At 41.2% G+C, this 25,258-nt stretch overlaps 1 protein-coding gene across 1 annotated transcript in view; it reads left to right on the top strand.

Moving 5' to 3' along the window:
- KLF12 (KLF transcription factor 12) overlaps positions 1-25,258 on the top strand; it is a 439,404-nt gene that overhangs the window by 349,430 nt on the left and 64,716 nt on the right. Inside the window, 1 exon segment of the mRNA XM_070380584.1 lies at positions 2,171-2,233. Coding sequence (XP_070236685.1) covers positions 2,171-2,233 — 63 coding nt within the window.

Below are 25,258 nucleotides of genomic sequence, written 5' to 3'. Positions count from 1 at the left end.
ATGTTTGTTCACTGTGTCCCCAATTTGGGGTACTGGAATATGAGCTGGCTTTCATTTCTAGCTGAGTCTGTCATTTCCGCTAGGCCCCAGGTTGGCCGAATGCCAAGACCAACAGGTGATCCTTGTAGCTGCAAAACAGCAGGAAGTGGTCCGTACTTGAATGAGACAGTTCACCAGAGGGGCTGACTGGCCGCTCTCCATCTTTCTGCATAATTAACATCCCCTCCCCCACATGGAGCAGGAAATCTGCGCTGAGCAGCTCAGCTGCAGCAGCCATTGAGAAGGGCTGTGAGGAAAAGAATGTTAATAAGGGATGTTGGAAGAAATAAGCCTTCTGAGTGCAAAGTGCAGTCTGGCTCTGGATTTACAGAAAGACTGGATTTGGCTCTTCAGAGGGGCTAGAACTGTTTTGTCTGTTTTGAAATGATTCTCACTTACTGAGCCACTGTGGAGAACGGGGATTCTAATGAACCTTGGGGCTCTTGATTCTAACTGGAGTTTAAGACCTATTTAAAATCCCGGTTTACTTTCTTGTCTTGTGAATAAGAGTAATGACTGAGATCTAAAGGGTAAAGATAGCACAAGCCTAAGCACTGCCTAGATCTCACAAGTACCTGGTAAAGAGAGAAGAAAGCAGGAAGTGGAGCAAATTGTGCTGCCAGTAGGTGACCCACAAAGAGGTGGAGGTTCATGGAGGTTCAGTAGCTAACTACTGCTTGGAAGACATCAGCAGTACCTAGAAATTTCAAGCATTTCCAGTGGATGACTCCAACCCAAGGAGCTTGTACAACAATATGGTCTTTACTGTCTTTTCTCCATTATTTAGCTAAAGATTTGAATTGACATGGCCTCCTTCAAAGCCTGGCTAGAGAGCATCACATATAGAAGACCTTTCACCTAAAGATAACTACTCACCCATCCTTCTTCCCACAGATTCTGTGCCGGGGCATTTGGATGAAGTTACTATAAGGGGCCAGCACCCCACTCCAGTATTTTTACCTGGAAAATTCCATGGACAGAGGAGGAATGTTGGAAGAAATAAACCTTCTGAGTGCAAAGTGCAGTCTGGCAGGCTGCAGTCTTTTGGGTTGCGAAGAGTCAGACCTGACTTGAAATGACTTAGTACAGCACAGTAGTATAAGGGATGGGGGTTAATCTTTTCCTCTGACCTCTCAAGTTTAGTGTCTGAAGGTGTGCAGATTAAACTGACAATAGGTAGGTTAGCTAGAGGCAAGAACAGCTTATTTACACATAAAACATGCATTCATGTTTGCAGGAATACTCAGTGATGAGTAATTCAAAGGGGTGGTTAGAATTTGGGACTTACGTACCACTTTAACAAAGGCAAAAAAATTGTGGAGTATTGCTTTGTCAAAAGACAAGGGCGTCTAGGGGGCTGCATTTTAGGGAGGTAGCAAGGAAGTGTATGGGGGGGCGGCGGTGGAAACTCATGGTAAATAAGGGTTGTTTATGCCAGCTCATCTCAATACCATTTCTAGGAATGAGTTGTATGTTGTACTCCTTTTCCTGATATGGAAATTGTTAAATGGAAGACCTTTTCAAATTAAAATTTCCTTATAGAGGAAAGGTAGAGAGCTCTTCCCGTGTTTGTGTTTGTGGCTGCCTTCAATCAAAATAATCATTATGCCAAAGTAACATATTTGGGGAGGGTGTATGCCGATCTCCTTTGCTATGTTACTTTAGGGCTTTAAATCTAGAAGTTGACTGAGGGAATGTGCACTTTTAGACTGTCTCTGTGTCCTTCTTGTGGGAACAGGTAGCAGAAAGGGCTTGTTGAGGGTCAGCCTTAGACCTTACGTTAATTTTATGCACTCCTAAACCTGGCAGGGATTAGGTTGGCAACAGTAACTTTTTGTTGGACTGAATGAATGAATCAACTTTTTAAAACTGGTCCTGCTTTGCAGGAGCTTCACAGGGAACATTGTGACAAATGCTTGTTATGTTAAAAGTGGTGTAAAAGGAAAGAGACTGCAGGTCTGTAGGCATAGGAATTGAACTGCATTCATTTACTAAGAGGTGCTTAGTTGTGGGCCATTCTACATTAAGCTAATCTGAAAGAGATCATTTATAAGCCAGATCACTTTTTGTTCACTTGTAATCAGGAAAATGCTTTTTTAATGACTGGATTATTCTCATCTACCTACTACAGGGTACATCCGTCCCCAGTATCAAGGGTCCGAGGAAATCGAATGAATAATCAGAAGTTTGCTTGGTGAGTATACAGTCAAAGTGATGAGAATTTATAAGTTCTATGGGAATTTTTAATAGGACTGTGTCAATTATTCCTGGTTCTCTGTAGAGAATGTATTTCTACTGCCTGAGCTACATTATTTCCCTTTCCTTTGGAAAATTCTAAACAAACATGAATAGAGTTCCTTTCCAGCCAAAAGTCTTCGTTCACCAAATACTGAGTGCAACATTTTTTTCCAAATAGATATGGCATATTTCCCAGGATTATCAACTGTTACATTTTTAAAGAATGTGTCCCATTTTTTGAAGACACTGTGTTTTTTAGTAAGATTTAGACAACTCAGATTTTTCTCAGGTACCAACTTCTATTTCTCATGAAAATTTTCATAATAAATTAATCTGTTACATTAAATTTGATGATTACTATTTAGATGCCCTTTTTCTAGCCTTAGCCTTAAATATCCAGGCATCTGTTTTTTAATTTGGGGAATATGAAGATCTTTCACTTGAACAAAAATAGAGATGAAACTTACCAGAAATAACCTGAAAAGTTATTTTAACCACAGAATATTGATTCCTAATTTTTTTTTTTTTTTGGCCATGTGGGCCTTTGTCCCCTCTGGTGAAAGCGCAGAGTGTTAACCACTGGATCGCCAAAGAAGTCCTGACTACTGATTCTTTAAAGAGGAAACTTAAACTGTTTCACAAATATTTCATATAAAACAAACAAAACTCAATATATTTTTATTAATAAAATCCATATTTGTTTACATTACTGCATTCTCCAAAATTAACCTTTCCCCACATAGTATATCTTCAAAAAAAGAAGAAGTGAAGGAAGGAAGGGAGGGAGGGAAAAGAATAGAAAAAGAATTGAATCGTGTACTGTCTTACTACAAAGGTGAATGGAAATTCACAGGTCTCCATTTTTTACTTGATTGAATTGTGGTTAGAGTGGGATTTTGATTAAAAACCATGGCTTTTTTTTAAGTATGGGAAGATGATTACCAAAGATTGAGCTTCCAAATTAATTTTACTCCTAAATGAGGATTATTTTTAGACACAAAATAATGATTCTTTGAATTTGAATAGTGCCTAATCAGCTCCCCTCCCTTCCCCCATTAAATCTAATTAACCCTCACAATAGCTTGATCTTGTTGTTAAATATTATGCTTTGGTTTTTCACAGAGTGGGAAATGGAATACAGAGGAAGCAGCCATTTGCTTACACACTGTGTAAAAGCTGGGGCATCCCTCACAATCACTATTTTTCACAATCACTAAAGCGTATTGTTCCCTGTCAAACCTGGAAAGCTGAGAGGATAATAACGCTGATGGCCATTACATAAAAGGAACGGGATAAACCAGGTTCTTTGTTGACTGCATGGAATTGCTCTTACTTTTTAGTCCAAAGCACATCATACTGAAGAAACTTCACTACAGATAGAGATTGTGAGACACTCAAAGTGAGTGACGTAAGCTAATGGGTAGAGTGCCATGTTGTCAGGAGAGAGGCCCAGTTTCTGCAGCTTACATTTCAGTGGCTAAATGTGCACCACTGAGTCCATAACACATTTTCTTTTCTTTGCTTTTCCTGGAGTATTAGAGTAACAATAACTTGTTCTTACATAATTCATAGCACATAATTTGGTTAGTAAGTTTAAACCAGTTTTATCTGCAGAGAAGTAATCCATGAAAAACAAAAAGGATCTTTAATACTAGCCTTGAGAAAATTCAACTTGTATTTATTCAACAACATTTATTTATACTCCCAAGCACTAGGTTAGAAAGATAAATAAAACATGGTTTCTGTCTTTATGGGGCTTACTGTCTTGAAGGATGTGTGTGTGTGAGTGTGATGTCACATATATATAATGTACAATATTATATAATACAAATAACATAATAAAATGTGGATAATGCTCTAAGATATACGTTCATAGTACAACATCCAGAGGAGAATAATTATCAACTTTATTTAAGACTAGTTTGGGAATGGACAGTATGGAAGGGGAAAAAATATAAAGACGGAAAAGGATTATCAGAAAACTGATTGCCAAGAAGGTTTTCGAGTAAAGGCTCAAAATTAATAGAAAAAACAGAGTCCTGACAAAGTGCTTTATTTATTGATTGAAACACAGGTACAAAGACCTGGAGACATTTCTAACTTATTTGGTTGTGAGTTTAGTTACAAATCCTGTTGCAAAAACTACCTTGAATTTTTCTTATGTAAATATTATGAAACTGTTATATGGAAATAAATCATATAGGAAAGCTAGGAAGAAGCTCAATGAATCATACAACATCTACATCTACTTAAGTGATGAACTGTTGCTATTTCTTTGTGAAATATTCTCTCTGAAGATCTAAAAGTTTTAAATACTCTTGCTAGCCATGGATATGAAAGCGATAGTTGCTCTTTCCAAAACAGAAGTTTCGGGATAATTTACAGAATTAGATACCAAATTCAACACTAACTTGGTTCTGGCTTGAGTTATATCCACAAGTACTATATATAAGTGGTGTTGGGTGAAGTCAGCAAGTGCTCCAATCAGTTAAAAAATATTGTTCATCATATAAACAATTAAATCTCAGTAAAAGATGAAAAAACTTGAACCTGTAAGTTATGCCTAGGGAATGCATGACAATTGGTAGATTGTAAATGTCAGTGGCTGTGGTTGAGGTCTCAAACCAATGCTTATTATTGACTAAAGATGGCTTAACATTATAAGTAGTGTTTTTCTACGTGTATGTTAATATGAGAGGCAGTGTCCATCCCCTGGCCTCATTCCTGTGGCAGGAATTCCTCTGGAGCTGAAGAAATGTGTGGAAAAAAATGTCTGTTCAAGACAAACAGACCTGCTGGATGGAAAGAAAATATAGCTAAAAAATGTACGTACCAGGAAGGAGCTGAAAGCACGAGGATGTAAAGGGGTCTGGTGACAGATGTCTGGTAGAGGTATCTGCTAACTTTCAGGGATTAAGGAATGGCAGTAAGAACTTCTTGCAAGATATATTAGCACCCTAATAAAAAACATGAGGTCATCGGACAACTCATTTAATATTCAATTAATCAGCGGTAGCAATCCAGACCAGACATAAACTCTGCCCATCAGAATGACTCTCCCCTCTCTGCCATTCCACTGTAGTAATATTTGTTGATCTGAGGATTGATGAAGTGTTTGAGGTTCAGCATATGAATTTCATTCACTGTGTCATGTGTCACAGCTCTTGTTTCATGCCTTCCTTTGTCCGACAACTAAGAGCATTTGCTATTTTTTTCTTGCAATGCTATTTTTTTCTTGCATATGATAATGACAGGGGCAAAAATAGTTTGCTGCTTGTGGGGCAAATGAGGGGAAACGGGGTAAATCTTCTTAGAGGGTTGAATCTATAGGTAGACTTTTCTTCTTCACAGGTCTTTTTGCTTGAAACTATCGTATTCTGATACCAAACTCACAAAGAGTGGCTGTTTCCAAGTCATCTTTCAGCACTTTTATCCCCAGAGCTATTCTAGAGTCTGAAATGTACAAACGTGTTTGGTGTGAATGTGTAGGTTGGACCAGGACAGGGCGGGGCTTGTTGGGGAATATCTCTGAAATGAACATTGAAGTTGATTTAAGGCTCCAAACTTGCCAGTCTCAGTGGGAGGATTCCAAAATCCTTATTTTTTGCTTTTTATTTTTTCTTCTCTTTATGTATTTTTCCTTCTATCCGGCCCCAATCCAAAAGTTTTCAAAGACTTGGGTGTATATGGTTGTTTGATGATGGCATAGTCATGGTTATGCTCTGTACCCAAAACATTTGCGTGGGGCTGTTTTGTGCAGAGTTATGTGTCACATAGTAGAGACTCTAGACTATTTATATTATGATGGCAAAATCAGGCATTGTTAATAGGAATTGCCATTAGTAAAATAGGATTAATTTTCTCTAACGATCCGGATACTGTCACCACCAGTCTCAATTATGATTCCTTTCTTACCAACATGCCTGAGATGTTATGTAGCTGTCTGCAAAAGAAGCTCTAGTTTTAATAGCATATCCATGCCAATTATGACACATTCTGGGTGTGGATCACATTTCACATTTGGAAGTGAAAAAGTTCTGTGTCACCAATTTAGGGAAGGGCAGGAAGAGCCTTTTCACACTTTGATGTTTTATGGTTGGATATGCTGTGCTACAGTGAACTTAAATGTTTATATGCATATAGTTGCAAATGTTAGACATGACTTCATTGAATCTTTCTGAACAGTGTAACTAATATGGATTTTGGTCATAAAAATAAGAACATTGCTTCTTGTTTAAACTTTTTGCCTTAATAGAGGAAGGCACTCAAGTGGTTGCTACTGGAAACCTTTGAGAAAGCTGAGATAGAACTAGCTCTTCAAAGGGTGTTGGGGGGACAGGACATTTCTGAATGCAGTAGTTTTCAGTTGTGGGGCTGAAAAGGAACTGTTGTTTTTGTTGTTGTTTTTGGCACTCAGTCATGTCCAACTCTTTGGGACCCCATGGACTGTAGCCCTGCAGGCTCCTCTGTCCATTGGATTTCCCATTAAAGAATACTGGAGTAGGTTGCCATTTCCTTCTCCAGGGGATCTTCTTGACCCAGGGATCGAACCCACATCTCCTGCATTGGCAGACAGATTCTTTACCTTGGAGCCACCAGGGAAGCCGCTTGAACTGTAAACGTCATCAAGTTCAATTCAACTTCTCACTTTTTCAGACACAGGGATGGAGATCCAAGGACAGAAATGTGTTCCTTGTCAGATGCGGGCATAAGCCCAGTTCTCTACACTCGTGTCCAGCCATCTTTCTGCTCCGTGGCAGTTAGTTACCTGTGGGCAGAGCAAGAGAAATGCTAAAGATTAAGTCAGATGGATGTTTAATTCATTACAAGCTAAGCAGAAGGCTTTTGTCTGAGAAATTCCCATGAGCTTGATGTGATGGGGGAGAGAAAGAAGAAAGGCCTGATAAAGACATTGCTTTCCCTTCCAATCTGTGGCAGTTGATCCCTGCCAAAATGTTTACTCATCATCTTGCAGATCCTTGCATGCTCATTATTTATAGATAATATTGACTATGTTACTTTAATTACCAGAGCATTTCACTGCTTCTTGACTTACCGGGCAAAAATTATGATACTGTGTCTCAATTTTAATACGTGAAGATTCCAGTTCCCAGAATGCCTGCCTGGTCTCCATTTTTTTTTTTTTTTTTAAATCCATACGTGTTGGCAAATAAGTAACAGCAGGTTGCCTTTAGATTTAGTTTGGAAGCATGTTCTTTCCAGTGTTTGATAACAGATTCAGAAAATGGGCGGCAGTTTATATAACCATGAAGCAGTTTGCAAGTTCTCTGTACACTGAATTACAATGCAAAGAAGCTTCCACAGTGATGCTACATTGAAAATCCCTTCAAATTCCTTTCTTTTCTTATGTTATAATCCAGTGTCAGCTAGTAAATTCCTCCATGACTTCCACCAGCTCCTCAAATTTAGCTTGGTGACCATTATGTATACTTTAAACTTGTGTGCTGTGTTTGAGATTTCCCTTAATGACCATTGGTCTAATTTTCTTTAATTCTCTGTTACCCAAAACTGCAGCAAGAACAGTCATGATAAAAATGTTTCACATACCTGTTAATATCAGCTGATTTTTGTATCTAGTATTCCTTCAACCACAATAAAGATGATTTGGGAAAAAAATTAAAGCAGGTCATTTTTTAATTATGGGAGAATTAAGGCTATAAGATTCTGCTGAGCTAAAAGGTCACCACTTTTGAGTTGTTTCTCTATTAAAAGTCCATTCATAATTTGTTTTTACCAACCAGCTGCTCAGAACCATATTACTCGGCCTGTCAGTATACCCTCTGTTCTTCCTGGCATCTTAGCCCTGGAGCTATGTGTGGTACTGTTGTGTCTTAAAGCATCTCTACTGTATTAACTAGTTTTATTTTATCTTATATATATTGTAAAAATTTATTTGTCTGCACCGGGCCTTAGTTGCTGCCTGTAGGATCTCATTTCCTAACCAGGGATCACACCCAGGCCGTCTGCGTTGGGAAGGTGGAGTCTTAGCCACTGGATCACCATGGAAGTCCTTGTATTAACTCATTTTAATATGGTCCCATATTCGTTCAATATTCAAAAGGACTTTAGAAAAATCTAAAAATACACAGAGACTTTACAACATACTTCTATATAATGCACAGGTCGAAGAAATTTCAAGAGAAATTTAAAAATACTTTTAACTACAGTTGACCCTTGAACAAGTGGGGTTATTGGCACTGACAGACCTCGTGTAGTTGAAAGTCTATGGATAACTTTATAGTCGGGCCTGCATTTCCATGGTTCCCTACGTATGGTTCCAGTCAACCTCAGGTTTTGTAGTACTATAGTACATACTTATCGAAAAAAATCCCCATATAAGTTGACCCACACATTTCAAACCCATGTTGTTTGTTTAAAGGTCAGATGTAAATGAAAGTGAAAACACAGGTTATCACATTTTGTAGGAAGCATATAAAGTAGAGCTTAGGAGTAAATCTATTGCATTGAATGCATATTTTATAAAAGAGGAAGGATCTAGAATCAGTTACATTAAGCTTTTACCTTAGGACACCAGAAAGAGGAGAGCAAATTAAATCCATAGTAAGCAGAAGAAAAGAAGCAAGAAAATGACTTGTTTGTAATTCTGGGACTTGTAGCATAGTTTTCATATAGTTGTTGTTTCTTAGCTTAAAGGTATAATCAGGAATCGTGATTGAATCTGGGAAAGCTACTAAAACTACAGCTTTGTACAGTTTTCAGGTGTACAGTGGGCATTATTCTCTATCACAGTCCCGTCCCTGTTAAACTTTTCAGATGTAGACCTTTAAAATAACAGTCATGTTGTAATGAAACAGGCAGGATAAGGGGGTTGGGGAGTCATTAATGAATAAGACTTCCCTGGTGGCTCAGATGGTAAAGAATCTGCCTGCAATGCAGGATACCCAAGTTCGATCCCTGGGTCAGGAAGATCCCCTGGAGAAGGAAATGACAACCTACTCCAGTATTCTTGCCTGGGAAATCCCATGGACAGAGGAGCCTGGCGGGCTACAGTTCCTGGGGTTGCAAAGAGTCAGACACGACTTAGCAACTAAACAACAAATGAATGATGCAGGTAAAAAAACTGTCCCAATATGAAAAAAAAAGATACATCTTTGATAGTAGAATTACAAGTTCTCTGATAATTAATGTAAGACATTAAAACAATGAAAGTGTTACATTTGTTAGTAGCTCAGTCATGTCCTACTCTTTGCAGTCCCATGGACTGTAGCCCTCCAGGCTTCTCTGTGCACGGAATTCTCCAGGCAAGAATACTGGAGTGGGTTGCCATTTCCTTCTCCAGGGGATCTTCCCAACCCCTGGGACTGAACCCAAATCTCCTGCATTGCAGGCAGATTCCTTACCATCTGAGCCACAAGGGAAGTCCAAAATGATGGAAGGTCTTATTTTATATCTATCCACAGGAGCCACAGTCTTTCTTAGTTTTCCACAAATTTTTCAGTGGATACATTTGGGCTAAAGGGTTAGCTAGTCAAACCTGACTTCTAAATATATATTTGAAAGAATAATGACTTAATGTTAGGACCCAATCAGAAATCCTAGTGTGTTCTTGAATATGCTGGGAATATTGCTCAGATCATAAATCTTAAGGGGGTTCCCTTGTGGGAATGCTTGGGGTACCAAGTGGGTTTGTTTTGATTTTCCTCTGCCAGTCATATTTTCAGTATCATCTTTCTAGCCATGGAGATTTCTCTATAGACACATGGACAGTGAACTAGCCATTTAAAAATCAAATAAGATATCATCTTACTATAACTTTTATCAGCTGACTGCTAGATTTTCATAAAGTTTCTTAGTGCTTTCCTTCAAATTGGCCATTTATTACATTTCTAAGTAGAGTACCAGATTACCTAAGGAACGACCAGTATCCTCATAATGAATATATTTCATCAGTTTTAAGATAGCAATAGATAGTGTGTGACCTATTTGCCCACCAATTACAGCCAACCAATATCACACGTAGGCTTCCCAGATGGCACTAGTGGTGAAGAATCCAGCTGCCAATGCAGGAGAAGCAAGTTCCATCCCTGGGTGGGGAAGATCCCCTGGAGAAGGAAATGGCAGCCGGCTCCAGCATTCTTGCCTGGGAAATCCCATGGACAGAGGAGCTGGGCGGGGGACAGTCCATGGGGTCACAAAGAGTCAAACACGACTGAGCATCTGAGCGCAACAGCATCACACAGGTTTTAGTCACAGCTGCTTCACATAAGCCCTCAGTTGGTAGCTGAAGAGCTGAGGACCCTGCTGGAATCTGTGGTCTGTAGCCATTACCTCTGTCTCAGTTTTCATTCAGTTCAGTCTCCTTTAGCGGGTGAGGTTCTTTGGTTGGAAGTAATGGAAACCGACTGAGTCTAATGTACTTGAAAGGTAATTTCGTTGAAGGACGTGAGGTGCGTTATGGAGTCAAAGGAAAAAGTGAGGAGTTGGTCCTTGGGAAACCCAGGGAGCAGAGCAGGACCTGGAAGCAGGTTGATTAAGAAGGTGCATTCTTGGAACGAGACAGCCCCAGCTCCTGGATCACAGTTGAGGACGCCAGAGTCCAATCATCCCAGCCCAACCTGACGCAGGTGCCCAGCCTTTGACCTACATGAGGGTAGGGTATCTTGGTTATCAATCCCATTAAAACCACGCACGATGAGGGATTTCCCAAAGGAAGAGGAGGTGCTGGTACCACACAGTGATGGGGAACATGCTACCTCTTAAACCAGCACCATCCACTTGCCATGTTACCAGTGAGCTAGAAGCTACCACTAAAGGCAGTTGATGAAAAGTGAAAGTCACTCAATTGTGTCCAATTCTTTGCCATCCCATGGACTATACACTTAATGGAATTCTCCAGGCCAGAAAACTTCAACATTATTCCTTGGAGTTAGTCTTTTCCTATATTTTGGATGACGAAGGCAGTCCTACGATTAGTAAGTAAAATTTAGTAATAAAAATAAATGGGTTCTCCCAGGCCTTACTCTTACATGTTCAAAGCATAAGAAGTGTTTAGCCAAAGTATTAATAGAATTCATTCTGAAAACTCACTAGCTTTATCCTAATCTCCTCAAGCCATCCATTTTTCTAAAAACCCTACTTTTTTTTTTTTTTTTCAATTTTACACTTATTTATTGTTGCTGTTCAGTAGCTCAGTCCCTCGTGTATTTGCCATGAAGTGATGGGACAGGATGCCATGATCTTCATTTTTTGAATGTTGAGTTTTTTGGTTTTTTATTTTTAAACTTTACATAAATTCTACTTTGAATGGTATATTTCAAAAATTTTAAAACCAAGCACACTTAGCTATTGTGAAAAGATAAAGGCGCTTTCTGCTGCTGCTGCTGCTGCTGCTGAGTCGCGTCAGTCGTGTCCGACTGTGTGACCCCATAGACGGCAGCCCACCGGGCTCCCCCGTCCCTGGGATTCTCCAGGCAAGAACACTGGAATGGGTTGCCATTGCCTTCTCCAGAGGAGCTTCCTAGGAAATGAATAAAGCTTGAAGTCTGCAGGCTTAGGTTCTAGTATAAATTTGTCACTTACACTAAATCAGACTTTCTGCTTCCTTCACCTCAGTGTTTCTATTGAATGAATGAATGATTTCTGACCTAAACTATTCAAATTTGGTCTTGGGAAGAGTGCAACAGAGATAATACTCATCATAGTATCACCTTGAAAGTGCTTTATAAACCTTAGGTATTAACCCATAGCTAAAGGCCAGCTGTACATAAAAGGAATCTTTTTCTACTGCCTGCATGATTTTTTTGATACACCTAGCAGTTATTATAACCCCAAACGAAGTGATAAGGTATTGGGTTGGCCAGAAAGACTGTAACATCTTTTGGAAAAAACTCAAACATTTTTGCCAACCCAGTACTTTGACTGTCCTGGGTCCTTCCTAACTTTAATAATTTAGAACCCTGAGCAGGTGAGTGTGCTTAGGTAGGACTGTGGTTAGATACATTAGATAAATACATACTCCAAGAAGGGCAGGTGTTACATCCAAGCAGAAATGATAGCTTTCCTGGTTACAGATGTAGCCAATTTACTTCTGTTTCTACCAAGGCCAAATTAATAGAAGGGTAGCACCCCTGGGCTTTCTAGGTGGCTCAGTGGTAAAGAATCTACCTGCCAATGCAGGAGACGTGGGTTTGAACCCTGAATCAGGAAGATTCCCTGGAGAAGAAAATGGCAACCCACTCTAGTATTCTTGCCTGGGAAATTCCATGGACAGAGGAGGTTGGCGGGCTACAGACCGTGGGGTTGCAAAGGATCAGACACGACTTAGCAGCTGACAACCACCACCACCTCCACATTATGTATGTTACCAACTCTGTGAGTAGTAAATATTCCCTTCCAGCCTCCTACATGGACATGTTGGGTTAGGTCTTTTAGAAAGCAATGATTTAAATTACCCATAGGAGTAAATTAATGTTCTTATAAAATAGAAATCTCTCCAGTTCCATCTGTTTTCCCACTCTTCTACTCTTTGCCTTTTTCCTTAGAGGACTGTAAAGAAAAAGAAACATTGCTTTCCTTAGAGCATATAGTTGATAGTTCTGGAGGAAGAAAGAAAATAACTTTCTATTATCTTTCACTTTAGACCTGAATTATTTCAGACTCTTTGAAGAACCCTGTCGCTTAACGGAAAGAATAGACTGGTTTCTTACAGTGCAAGTGGCTTACAGTAATCTTCCCCAAACTTTACAGGCTGTGAAGTGTTTATTTGAGAAAGAGAAGGGAGGATGGAATTATAGTGACTAGGAAACAAAAGGCCAAAGGCGAGGGTGTTGAGAACAGAAGGAAGTTGCTGCCACCTAGAGGTAGACGTTGGTAAATGGTGGGTGTGCTGGGCTCCTGGGGTGATCCGGAAAGGAGTCGTGGAGGTGGAATCATCATAAAACTAAAAATGCTTCTGGTTGACTCACTCTCTCCTCTAAGAGGGACTAGACTCATTCTCTCCTCTTCCCTGTTGGTAGTGAGCCAGTATGTCCTATGAGATTTTGCTAACTCTGGTAGGCTTTTGTGAACAAGAGTCTTGTAATTGATCATGAAAATGTCTGTAAAGTCTTTGAAAGTCATTGGAAGTCCTCTGTAATGCCCATGTGGTCTCAATTATTTGGAGGATTCCTTATTAGCCTGGCTAATAGAGAATGTCTTTTTCATAATCCATGCCACGTATTTCAAATATGACCTCAGGAGCTCCTCAAAGGTTGCATGCTCAGTGAATTGTGCGGCTGACGGTCTCCTGAGTCTCAAGAAGACACAGGTAGGAGGGAGAACTTTTGATGGCAGCAGAGAATCCTGGGAATACCATTGAGAGTGAGGGGTCCTGAGACTCCCTTGGGTTGCACCAAACCTAGAACCCAGTACAGCCCAGCCTCAAGAATCTGCCCTGTAGCCGGTTTTTGCTTTTGTTTTCAGGAACTGGCTGTCGATAGCACTGACATTTTTTTGTCTTGTTGGGACATTTTTAACGGAAAATCCTCCCTCCTAAGGAAGTCCAGACAGCCATGACTGGTGCCATTTTTTCTGCCACTTTTGCCTGGTGATTCTCTTTCTGGGATGGCCGTGTTGCACAACCCCAAGGGGCGCTCTTCACATAAGAGCCTATGTGGAGGGTGCCTCCCAGAGCACTAGAGCAGATCTCACTGGCATGGAAAGGGGAGAAAATATGAAGACAATATTTGTGTGAATTTACACTTTGGCCCCTCTTTCTTCTGCTGAATGGGAGACTTGACTGAATGCTGTAGATGATTATGACGCTGGTTTTCACAGAAAGGAAGTGGGGGGAGACTTAAAAAAAAATACCAGAAGACATCACCAAGGCCTTTTAGAAAGTGGGGCTCACAGTCAGAGTGTCCCTCTGTTTCTCTTGTTTTCTAAATCCTACTGCTGCCCTAGGATGCTTTTGCCGAAGCTCTTTTCTGTCTACCTGTTTTGTGGGCCTGGCTTGCCATTTCTGTTTTTTCGGGCTTCCCTGCTGGCTCAGTTGGTAATAAATCCACCTGCAATGCAGAAGACTGCCTGCAACACAGGGGATGCATGTCCAATCCCTGGGCCAGGAAGATCCCCTGGAGAGGGAAATGGCAGCCCACTCCAGTACTCTTGCCTGGGAGGAATGGACAGAGGAGCCTAGTGGGCTACAGCCAGACATGACTGAGCAACTAAACCACTATCTTAAGTGTTTACCTTCTATGTCACTTGCACACCTGGTCACTTTTGATATTCCGGAAGTTTTGTGGGCTTTTGTTATTTTTTACTCGATAGGATCATCACTTTTCTAGAATACTCATTTTCATTCATTTGCTCCCTCGTTCGGTGAAGTTATGGCACATGCAATGATCTGGCCACTTTGCTGCACTCTGGGGACACTATTTAATAAGACAAACGGGCCTCTGCCCTCCTGGAGTAGAGGAGGACAGATAACTAGCAAGTGTCTGGAGGTGAGAAGTGCTCAGATGAAAGTGTAGCCAGGGGTAATGTTGGGGATGCCTGGAAAGGGTATCCTGACTCCAGGGGCTTGGTCAGAAAAAACACCTCTTGAAAGAAGGAGACACATAAGCTAGGAGATGCATGAAAAGGAGTCAACTGTGTGAGTGTATGGGAGAAATCGTCCAGGTGCTCGAGACAACTCACACCAGGGCCCTGGGATGAGGACACATTTGGAAAATTCAGGGAACTTAAAAAAGTGTGTGCGGGGTGGTTGAAACAAGACAAGGGTAGAGAGAGGTTATGTCTATTGATATGCACATTGTGAGTGAGTGGGTGATTGAGTGAAAGTCGCTCAGTCATGTCCGAGTGAGTGAGTGAAAGTCACTCAGTTGTGTCTGACTCTTTGCGAACCCGTGGCCTATACAGTCCATGGAATTCTCTAGGCCAGAATATTGGAGTGGGTAGCCTTGCCCTTCTCCAGGGGATCTTTCCAACCCAGGGATCAAACCCAGGTCTCCTGCATTGCAGGCAGCATCATCAAAATATAATTGATACTTCAGATCAGATCAGATCAGATCAGTCGCTCAGTCGTGTCCGACTCTTTGTGACCCCATAAATCGCAGCACGCCAGGCCTCCCTGTCCATCACCAACTCCCGGAGTTCACTCAGACTCACGCCCATCGAGTCAGTGATGCCATCCAGCCATCTCATCCTCTGTCGTCCCCTTCTCCTCCTGCCCCCAGTCCCTCCCAGCATCAGAGTCTTTTCCAGTGAGTCAACTCTTCGCATCAGGTGGCCAAAGTACTGGAGTTTCAGCTGTAGCATCGTTCCTTCCAAAGAAATCCCAGGGCTGATCTCCTTCAGAATGGACTGGTTGCATCTCCTTGCAGTCCAAGGGACTCTCAAGAGTCTTCTCCAACACCACAGTTCAAAAGCATCAATTCTTCAGCACTCAGCCTTCTTCACAGTCCAACTCTCACATCCATCCATGACCACAGGAAAAACCATAGCCTTGACTAGACAAACCTTTGTTGGCAAAGTAATGTCTCTCCTTTTCAATATGCTATCTAGGTTGGTCATAACTTTCCTTCCAAGGAGTAAGTGTCTTTTAGTTTCATGGCTGCAGTCAACATCTGCAGTGATTTGGAGCCCAGAAAAATAAAGTCTGACACTGTTTCCACTGTTTCTCCATCTATTTCCCATGAAGTGGTGGGACCGGATGCCATGATCTTCTTTTTCTGAATGTTGAGCTTTAAGCCAACTTTTTCACTCTCCACTTTCACTTTCATCAAGAGGCTTTTGAGTTCCTCTTCACTTTCTGCCATAAGGGTGGTGCCATCTGCATATCTGAGGTTATTGATATTTCTCCCGGCAATCTTGATTCCAGTTTGTGTTTCTTCCAGTCCAGCATATCTCATGATGTACTCTGCATATAAGTTAAATAAACAGGGTGACAGGGGTGGGTGTGTCTATATCTGATGATGAGAGAGAAGTTTTTGAGACCAAGAAAATCTGAAGATAAGTTTTTCAGACTCTCCACTGGCGGCTCTAATGTACAGTGGTGGAACCACAGATACCCACAGGTAAATCAGACAGAAACTATTCATATCACAGTGCACTTCACACAGCCAGCACATATCCTCAGGGTGCATGGAAACTGAAGTGTGAATTTCAGTCACTTTCTTTGCCCCACATATGCATCTGTAGCATGCACCACCATAAAATGATGCTGCCTGCCCCAGTATGTGTCCAGCCCAGAGCTGCTTGGTGAGACACCAACCTCAACCAAATAAATTGATCTTAACACACAAAGGCATCTTTTCCCCAAAACTCCAAGCACCCTGACGTCTTTCTTCCCATGAAAAGGTACTGGAAAAGAATCCATTTGTTCAGATCCTCCAAGCCCACTTTTCTTCCTGTTCTCCACCTACACAAGCCAGAAACCTCACAATAACATCAACTCTGTGAACCAATCCATTTGATCACCCAGTCTAGTGTTCTTCCTCCTAAATATTTCTTGATGATGTTAATTCTTCTTTATCCCATCTCTTGCTTAAAGATTTAACGTAAGCTCCTAAGGGTCTCTTTGGATTCTGATTCTTTCTCCTCACCCTGCAGATCCATTCTCCACCTTGCCTGCAGTGATGTTTGTCAAATACAAATGGGATTTCTCCTCTCTGTCTTGACATTCAAAGCCCTCAATGCAGTTCATGAGATCCTTTGCTAAAAGACTGTTTTCCTGCTTTTCCACCTTGCTTTCCCTAAATGTTTCACATCCTCCATGGATCCTGCATTCCAGCTACACAGAATTCATGTTTTCCAGAACACGTTGGTCACCACAGAAGCTAATTCTGAAGGGCTCAGATTAAGAATTCTCTTCTTTGGGAAGTCTTTCCTCCAGTACCCCCATCCCATCTGCTCCTTCTTCCTGATCCAATGCCACTATATGAACGGCGTTACTGTCCTCATCACGATTTAGTGTCCTCGTTGGTTTGCCTGTGAGTGATGGTCTTCCCACCTTTCCATCTGCAGATGGCAAACCAGTCATTTCCTGACTTCTCATATAGCACATGGGACAGCAGACCCAGGGAGTATTCATCAATGAAATGAATAATCTCAACACCCTTGTCTTACATTGTAGGAAAACTGAGATGCCAAGTGTTTAAAGGCTATTGTTCAAGTTTGCACAGTGAATTTGAGCTGGGATCAGAACTTCATCTCCTGACTTTGATGGTTTCTCCTCCACTTTTTCATGGCTGTTTTCCATTCTTATTCAGTATTTTCCACAAAGTAAAAAAGCACAGATTCAGAGGGCAACAAGAATTTTTTATGTTAGAAAAATCTTTAGACGTGAGTTTTATCATCTCTACCCTTTCTGTGCTTATAGTTCTTATACTCAACAAAATGTTTGAAGGATAATCATAGAATACTGACCTAAGTTTTAGAGATTGGGGACCTCTTCTGTCATTCTCTTAATTATCTGATCTGAGACAAGATTGTGTAGCCTGCACTTGCCTGTGTTTTCACAGAGATTATATGAAAATAAATGGAAGAGATTTTATAGGAAAGGACTTCATGCTCTGGGAGAAAAGATACTACAAAATGCCTCAGTGGTATTTTTGGTCACTGTTCACTTCTAAATGTAACCTCCCTTATTGTTGCTTTATTTGATAGCTTTTCATTTCTCTTTTTGTTTCTACAACCATGTAGTTTTATAAAGGATTAAGATTCCAGTTCTTACCTCCATCTGACTTTTCCATTTATGCCCTTCCCTCTGATCCACTTGATTCTGAATTTAATTATCAGGCTTACATTAACACCCTGTCTCTTTGCTTTCTTCCTGCCTAGCAGTTCTTCATGGCTGAGTGAAAAGAGCTTGATTAATAAAAAGCTTGCCCTTTTATATTTCCTTGTAATTAGTCCAATGAAAAAGGGTCACCTCCTGGATAGGCTTTGTGTGGGTGATTATTTTTTTTAATTCTTTGTCCTTTGGGTGTGCTAATTCCATGGCTTTTTTGTTTCTGGTATATATTGATGGATTTGGAAATCAAACTTCTGGTTGATTATTGCCACACCTTCAAAGACAGACATCCACAGACATCACAACTCTGGAAATAGGATTTGGAATGAGATTTTAAATGCTGGCTGTGTAGTTTTATAGGATTAAGGCATGGGACATTGTCAGATGAACAAAGACTAAATATCTTTTTCCTTTTAATTGATTAGCTAATCCAACAGGTCCTGAATTTTAAGTGGCCCTGTGTAAAATATCAAATCCATGTTGGTATGAAGAGTTAAATCATTTATCCTCCCAAGGGCTGAGAAGCGAGACCACCCCAGGATCATAGCAGCTGTGGGCCCATTATCAGAGCATACACCAAAAAGGGCCTCCTGATGATAATAAGGAAGGATTGTTTACTTTGTGGGAAATGTCCATCAAAGCAAATCCAGAGCTGTAATTGGCCACAGAGGGAGATGTGGCCTCGGAAGTACTGGATGTAGATTTCCATTCTCCAGTAATTTTTTTAAGGCCTTTAAAACTGACCTGGGGTGAATAAATACAAAATCAGAAGTCCAAGCAACTCAGTGGAGAAAGCACAGGCTGTGAGATCAGGGGATGCTAGTTCAAATCCTGTTCCCTGCATTTATTGGCTGTTTGGCCTTAAGTGAGTTAGCACATCTTCACTGCTCTTTTCCTTGGAATAAAAGTCCAACAAAAATATCTCTTTCCTCGAGCTCAGCAGATTAAAATTTAAATGTGTAGATTCAGGTTAAAGATCCGGCTAGAGCAGGATCATGTATGTCAGTTATTATTTTTATCAAACTGCCAGCTCCTGATTATCTGCTCCCTCAAAGGCAATCATCTAAGCATCGTCTGTGTCTGACTCTGCCTTCTCTGTGGGTTATGCGCTACCTCCTGACGAAGGGAACCTGATACGGAGTTAAAAGTGGGCTCTGAAATCAGTAGTTTGCTCCCGGGCATGCCTGGTTATATTACTGGTAAATAATTCATCCTCTGGTGGTGGACGGTAGGTCTCCAAAGTGATTCTCCACAAACTCCTCATTTTTAACACTTCTCTCCAAAGGGAAATAATGAGGTCTGGTTTTCTCAGAAATTGGACAGCATACTTGGTTAGAATGGCCTGTCAATGATATTTTACCTACCTTTTTATGTTTTTTTTTTTAAAACCTATGCTTTTTATGGTTTTATGCAGCTTCATACATATCGTTCCATTTATTCTTTATAATGATTCTGGGAGATGTCGTAAAAGATACCATTATCTTAATCTTTAAAATGAGGAGAGGCAGAAGAGAATGGGGATTAAAACATCATTCTACTTATTTTCGTATTGCAGTTACCACATATTAACTCTGCAACCTTAGGTAAATGTTTTACTATCTGTATGCCTCAGTTTATATAAAGCTTTATAAATTGGAACTTCCTATCAATCCTTGTGCTGTGGTTTTTGTGAGGATTAAATGTACTAATACCTGGAAAACTCTCAGGACAGGGTTTAGCAGACTCAATAAATGTTGACTATTAGTATTTTAAGGCGGAGAAGGCAGTGGTACCCCACTCCAGTACTCTTGCCTGGAAAATCTCATGGACGGAGGAGCCTGGTAGGCTGCAGTCCATGGGGTCGAGAAGAGTTGGACACAACTCAGCAATTTCACTTTTCACTTTTCGCTTTCATGCATTGGAGAAGGAAATGGCAACCCACTCCAGCGTTCTTGCCTGGAGAATCCCAGGGCGGGGAGCCTGGCGGACTGCCGTCTATGGGGTCGCACAGAGTCGGACACAACTGAAGTAACTTAGCAGCAGCAGTATTTTAAGGGAAAGCAAAGTTAACTTACATAAAATGTTAGTCACCCAGTCATATCCGACTCTTTTCAACCCCATGGACTATAGACCGCCAGGCTCCTCTGCCCATGGGATTCTCCAGGGAAGAATACTGGAGTGGGCTGCCATTTCCTCCTTCAGGGAGTCTTCCCTACCCAGCTATTGAACCCAGGTCTCCTGCATTGCAGGCAGATTCTTTACCATTTGAGCCACCAGGGAAGCCCAGTTTACGTAGATCAGATCAGATCAGATCAGTCGGTCAAGTCGTGTCCGACTCTTTGCGACCCCCATGAATCGCAGCACACCAGGCCTCCCTGTCCATCACCAACTCCCGGAGTTCACTCAGACTCACATCCATCGAGTCAGTGATGCCATCCAGCCATCTCATCCTCTGTCGTCCCCTTCTCCTCCTGCCCCCAGTCCCTCCCAGCATCAGAGTCTTTTCCAGTGAGTCAACTCTTCGCATCAGGTGGCCAAAGTACTGGAGTTTCAGCTTTCGCATCATTCCTTCCAAAGAAATCCCAGGGCTGATCTCCTTCAGAATGGACTGGTTGGATCTCCTTGCAGTCCAGGGGACTCTCAAGAGTCTTCTCCAACACCACAGCTCGAAAGCATCAATTCTTCAGCGCTCAGCCTTCTTCACAGTCCAACTCTCACATCCATCCATGACCACAGGAAAAACCATAGCCTTGACTAGATGAACCTTTGTTGGCAAAGTAATGTCTCTGCTTTTGAATATGCTATCTAGGTTGGTCATAACTTTCCTTCCAAGGAGTAAGCGTCTTTTAATTTCATGGCTGCAGTCAACATCTGCAGTGATTTGGAGCCCAGAAAAATAAAGTCTGACGCTGTTTCCACTGTTTCCCTATCTATTTCCCATGAAGTGGTGGGACTGGATGTCGTGAGCTTCGTTTTCTGAATGTTTATAGCTAATATATGGCTGACATTAGTTCTTTAGGTCTAGAAAGCATTTTGACCCTTCTACAGATAACAAAATGGAGACCTAGGTTAACAGAATTCCCAATAAGGTGTATTCAGCTGGCCTTGATATTTCCACTACATTCCTCCTGTTAACTTCTGTTTCTTTAGAAGTGAAAGAAAGTAAGTCACTCAGTCATGTCTGACTCTTGGCGAGCCCATGGACTGTAGCCCACCCACAATTCCTCCATCCACGGGATTTTCCAGGCAAGAGTACTGGAGTGGGTTGCCATTTCCTTCTCCAGGGATCTTGCCGACCCAGGGATCAAACCCAGGTCTCCTGCATTGCAGGCAGACACTTTACCGTCTGAGCCACCTACCTTTAAATGTTCATGTTTCCTGTGTGATTGTGCATAATCTTTCTTAAGGATAACAGCCTTCTCTACAATTTCAGTCCACATCCTTTCGCCATTGACAGCTTGGATTGGCCTCTTCCTCTCCTGAGTCCCCACGAAGCCTTTCTCTCACAACCCTTGAGCATGTGTGTGTGTGCATATGTATGCATGCGTGTATATGTGCCTCTGTTTTAGACGCTAAGTCCCAGGATCTTACAGAAGGTCTGACCCAGGAGTAGCAGGCACTCTAGAAATATTTGAAGAAGGAAGAAAAAGAGTGATGGGACATGGCTTTAAACTGAAGTATTCTAATCCTTCTAGAATGTTTCCCCAATATTCTGAAATATTTAATGAATTTTTCCAAAATTTGCTCAATTAAAGAAATCTGTTTATTGGAAGTCTGACATATCTTGAGCCCCCGCTCTGTGCCTGGCACTATGTGAACACAGGAACTAAAGGTATCTACACGGAATGTCTGTCTTTGGGGAAGAGCTTCAACTCTCAAGAATGGGTTAGCAAAGTTATGTTGCTGCTGTGTATTGATGGTCTTTTATAAAAATCATGTCACCTCTTTGTCACAGGCAGGGCTTTCTATGCCTCACTGCTTTAACATATTTAAATATTGCATCATGTGTTGGCCCTGGGCATTAGCAGTGTTCAAGATAATGGAATTCACGCATAGAAAATTATTTGCATTTTATAATTTTCACTTAAAATTTGTTTTGAAAGTGTCTCCATTGCCTTTGCTCCTTCTAATGCTTCTCCTAGTGTGATTTACCATGTCTGTAAACTGAAAAATAATTGAACTAATAACAGTTCCATCACTGTTTGCCCACATGCACATATACACACTCCTAATTGTGGTAACACAGTTATTTTTGTTTGTGAGTTTTATCTGTAGATATTTGTCAGCTTGATACTACTCCACCGTATTGACATTGTAATGTCATTAGAATGCTGGTTTCTCTCTGGGTTTGGAGACCTATTTTTGAAGGCATCAGACATCCAGTAAGACTTTTGCCCAGTGGAGATAGTATGTGTTACCTGCGCAGTCAGACATTGCTGCTGCTAAGTCGCTTCAGTCGTGTCCGACTCTGTGCGACCCCATAGACGGAAGCCCACCAGGCTCCCCCGCCCCTGGGATTATCCAGGCAAGAACACTGGAGTGGGTTGCCATTTCCTTCTCCAATGCATGAAAGTGAAAAGTGAAAAGGAAGTCGCTCAGTCGTGTCTGACTCTTAGCAACCCCATGGACTACAGCCTACCAGGCTCCTCCATCCATGGGATTTTCCAGGCAAGAGTACTGGAGTAGGGTGCCATTGCCTTCTCCGAGTCAGACATTACTACCCTTGAAATGTAAAAATGATGCATCATTTATCTCATGACCACTGATATTCTTGCACTGTTATTGATTCAGTTGTGTAGTGGCATGCCTTGGAGTTGCATGCTTTCAAACTGTTGAGTATCTTGAAAATAGCATTAAATAAAAGCAGAATCATGGCTGTTATTGCCTGGTGTTGTCTGAAGCAGTGTTTGCTTTTATAAGTTGCTGCTTATCAGTAAATTGGGAGGCCTCTGACTCTAGAGATTGTAGATGTAATTGACAAAGGAGCATTTCCTTTTCTTCTTGTACTTGGTACGTTGATTTAATGTGGGAAATACAGTAGTTCTTGCATGTGGTACTTTCACAAAATACGGAACTGCTCATTGTCAAAAACTGGGTATACCATGACCTTTGTTAAATACACTGGGAATAATAGTAATAATCATAGGCTTCCCTGGGGCTCAGATGGTAAAGAATCTGCCTGCAGTGCAGGCGACCTGGGTTCAATCCCTGGGTTGGGAAGAGCTTCTGGAGAAGGAAATGGCAACCCACTCCGGTAGCCTTGCCTGGAGAATCCCATAGCCAGAGGAGCCTGGCAGGCTACAGTCCTTGGGGTCCCAAAGAGTCGGACACAACTGAGCGATTAACAGTTTCAATAATTATCACCATTAATAATAACTACAGTTAATATGGATTAGACTGGTTACAGTATGTCCTTCAGGTCTCACTCCAGTTGGCCTAAATGTCGCATGATTTAGTCACTGGAAGAGAAAAATCAGAGCCTGTTCCCTGGTTCCTGACACAACCCCCTTCACAGTGAGCTCCTTCACAGGTTCATGACTGTAGTCACAGTGAGGTAAGAGCAGTGCCCCCCTTCCCTACATGAAACAGATCCTTTAAATGAACTCGCATTTGCGATATGCATTCTCCTATGTCCCCAAAGGCTCAGAGCTTGTGTCCAGCCTTTGGGACATGAACATGAGGTATCATTGACCCCATTTTGTCAGTGATGAAATTAAGGGCCCAAAATAGAGATTCAGTGATTCGTTCTCTGTAACCAGCCACTGTGGAACGGAGCGGGCACTCTGAGATCTTCTCAGTCCAAATTTAGCAATGGATCTCCTGCCTGTGCTGCTGACTCCTAACGGGAGTCAGCTGGAATTCTTATTTGTGGAAGGAGAATTTCAAAGCACACACACCAGCTCTATTTTATTTTAGTACAAAGATTCCACAGATCTTGGCATTTGGTTTTGTTTGAGGTATGGAAAAATATTTGTTGAAAGGGAAAGAAGAGTTTCCAGATAAATATGAGAGGTCATTGAGGTTCTTGAAACTGCTTTTCAAAACCATTTTAAAGATATAGATTAGTTTTCCCTCTGGAATGCTTGAAATATTGTAAGCACTCTCAATGTACCCTCTAGTCATATGATTTTTCTCTTTTTTCTGGACGCCACACTTTCTCTAAACCACCATCATGGTTTTTCTCATTTAACACAGTGGGACTTTAAGGTGATTATTCTGAAATTGTCAGTGGTTCTGAAGCAGATTGTTACCAAAATGATTTTTAAGATGCTCTTCTTAAATCAACATTTTTCTGAATATATATATAAATACACATAAGCTTGTGCATATAACAGTATACATATTTACTGTTTATACATATTTCTTGGTGGTTTTTTTAGAAGCCACTTCAAAAGAAGTTTCCATGTAACTTTAGTGGAATGAGAAAACATTCCTTTTCTTACTCCCCTCTTAATTTATAAATGCATTCAACCTGTTAAATACTCATATAGTAAGTCTTCAGGCAAAGCTAAATCCTCTGGTGCTTTCTGGAACTTAAAGCAGAGGTCTATTTTAAGGAACTTGGCACTGATCAGATAACAGATTTTTAAGACCGTCTACATAAGAAGAGTCAGTCCTGAAGGAAGGCAGGTTACAACTCCTTCCGCCAACATTCTCTGAGAGGAGGCAGTAGGAACAGCCCCCGGCACATGCAGTACTTAAGTAATTCATAGATGAATATGCCATCCTCCAAATGTGTTCAGATTCTAAGCTCAGATTGTAGAAATGGAGTGTAGCCAGAGATGAAGGGAGAAAGCCGGTCTCAAATAAAAGGCTGATGTCCTCAGCCCATCTGAAATGTAACAGGCTACTTCTGGCAACTTTTCTTCTAAGTAGAGAAACTAATGGAAAGATGGGGGATCTTCTTATGTAAGAAAAGGAAAGACCAGAAGAGGGTTAGGACTCAAGAGTAACTGTTTTTTCTTTATGCTCAAAAAGAACATGACTATACTGTGATTCTCCCCAACTTAAGAAAATGATGAGAAGAGCTGACGAACAATCACTGCTTGGGGCAGCGGGGACTGAGCCATTTCAGCCCCTCACAGGGAGCACTGACTACTGCTTGTTCTGGATAAGCTGTTTTTTAAAAAGGAAAATTAGATTGGAATACTTAGCTCCCATTGAAAGTGTGCACTCTGCTGTTTCATATCTTTAGTGCTAAGAGGGTTGATGTTACTCACTTTCTACTGTTTAATCTGCCTAAGCTTC

Source organism: Bos mutus, chromosome 12, assembly GCF_027580195.1.
Source record: "Bos mutus isolate GX-2022 chromosome 12, NWIPB_WYAK_1.1, whole genome shotgun sequence".
Classification (NCBI taxonomy): domain Eukaryota; kingdom Metazoa; phylum Chordata; class Mammalia; order Artiodactyla; family Bovidae; genus Bos; species Bos mutus.
The sequence above is the reverse complement of the archived record's forward strand: the minus strand, read 5'-3'. Positions and strand labels throughout refer to the sequence as shown.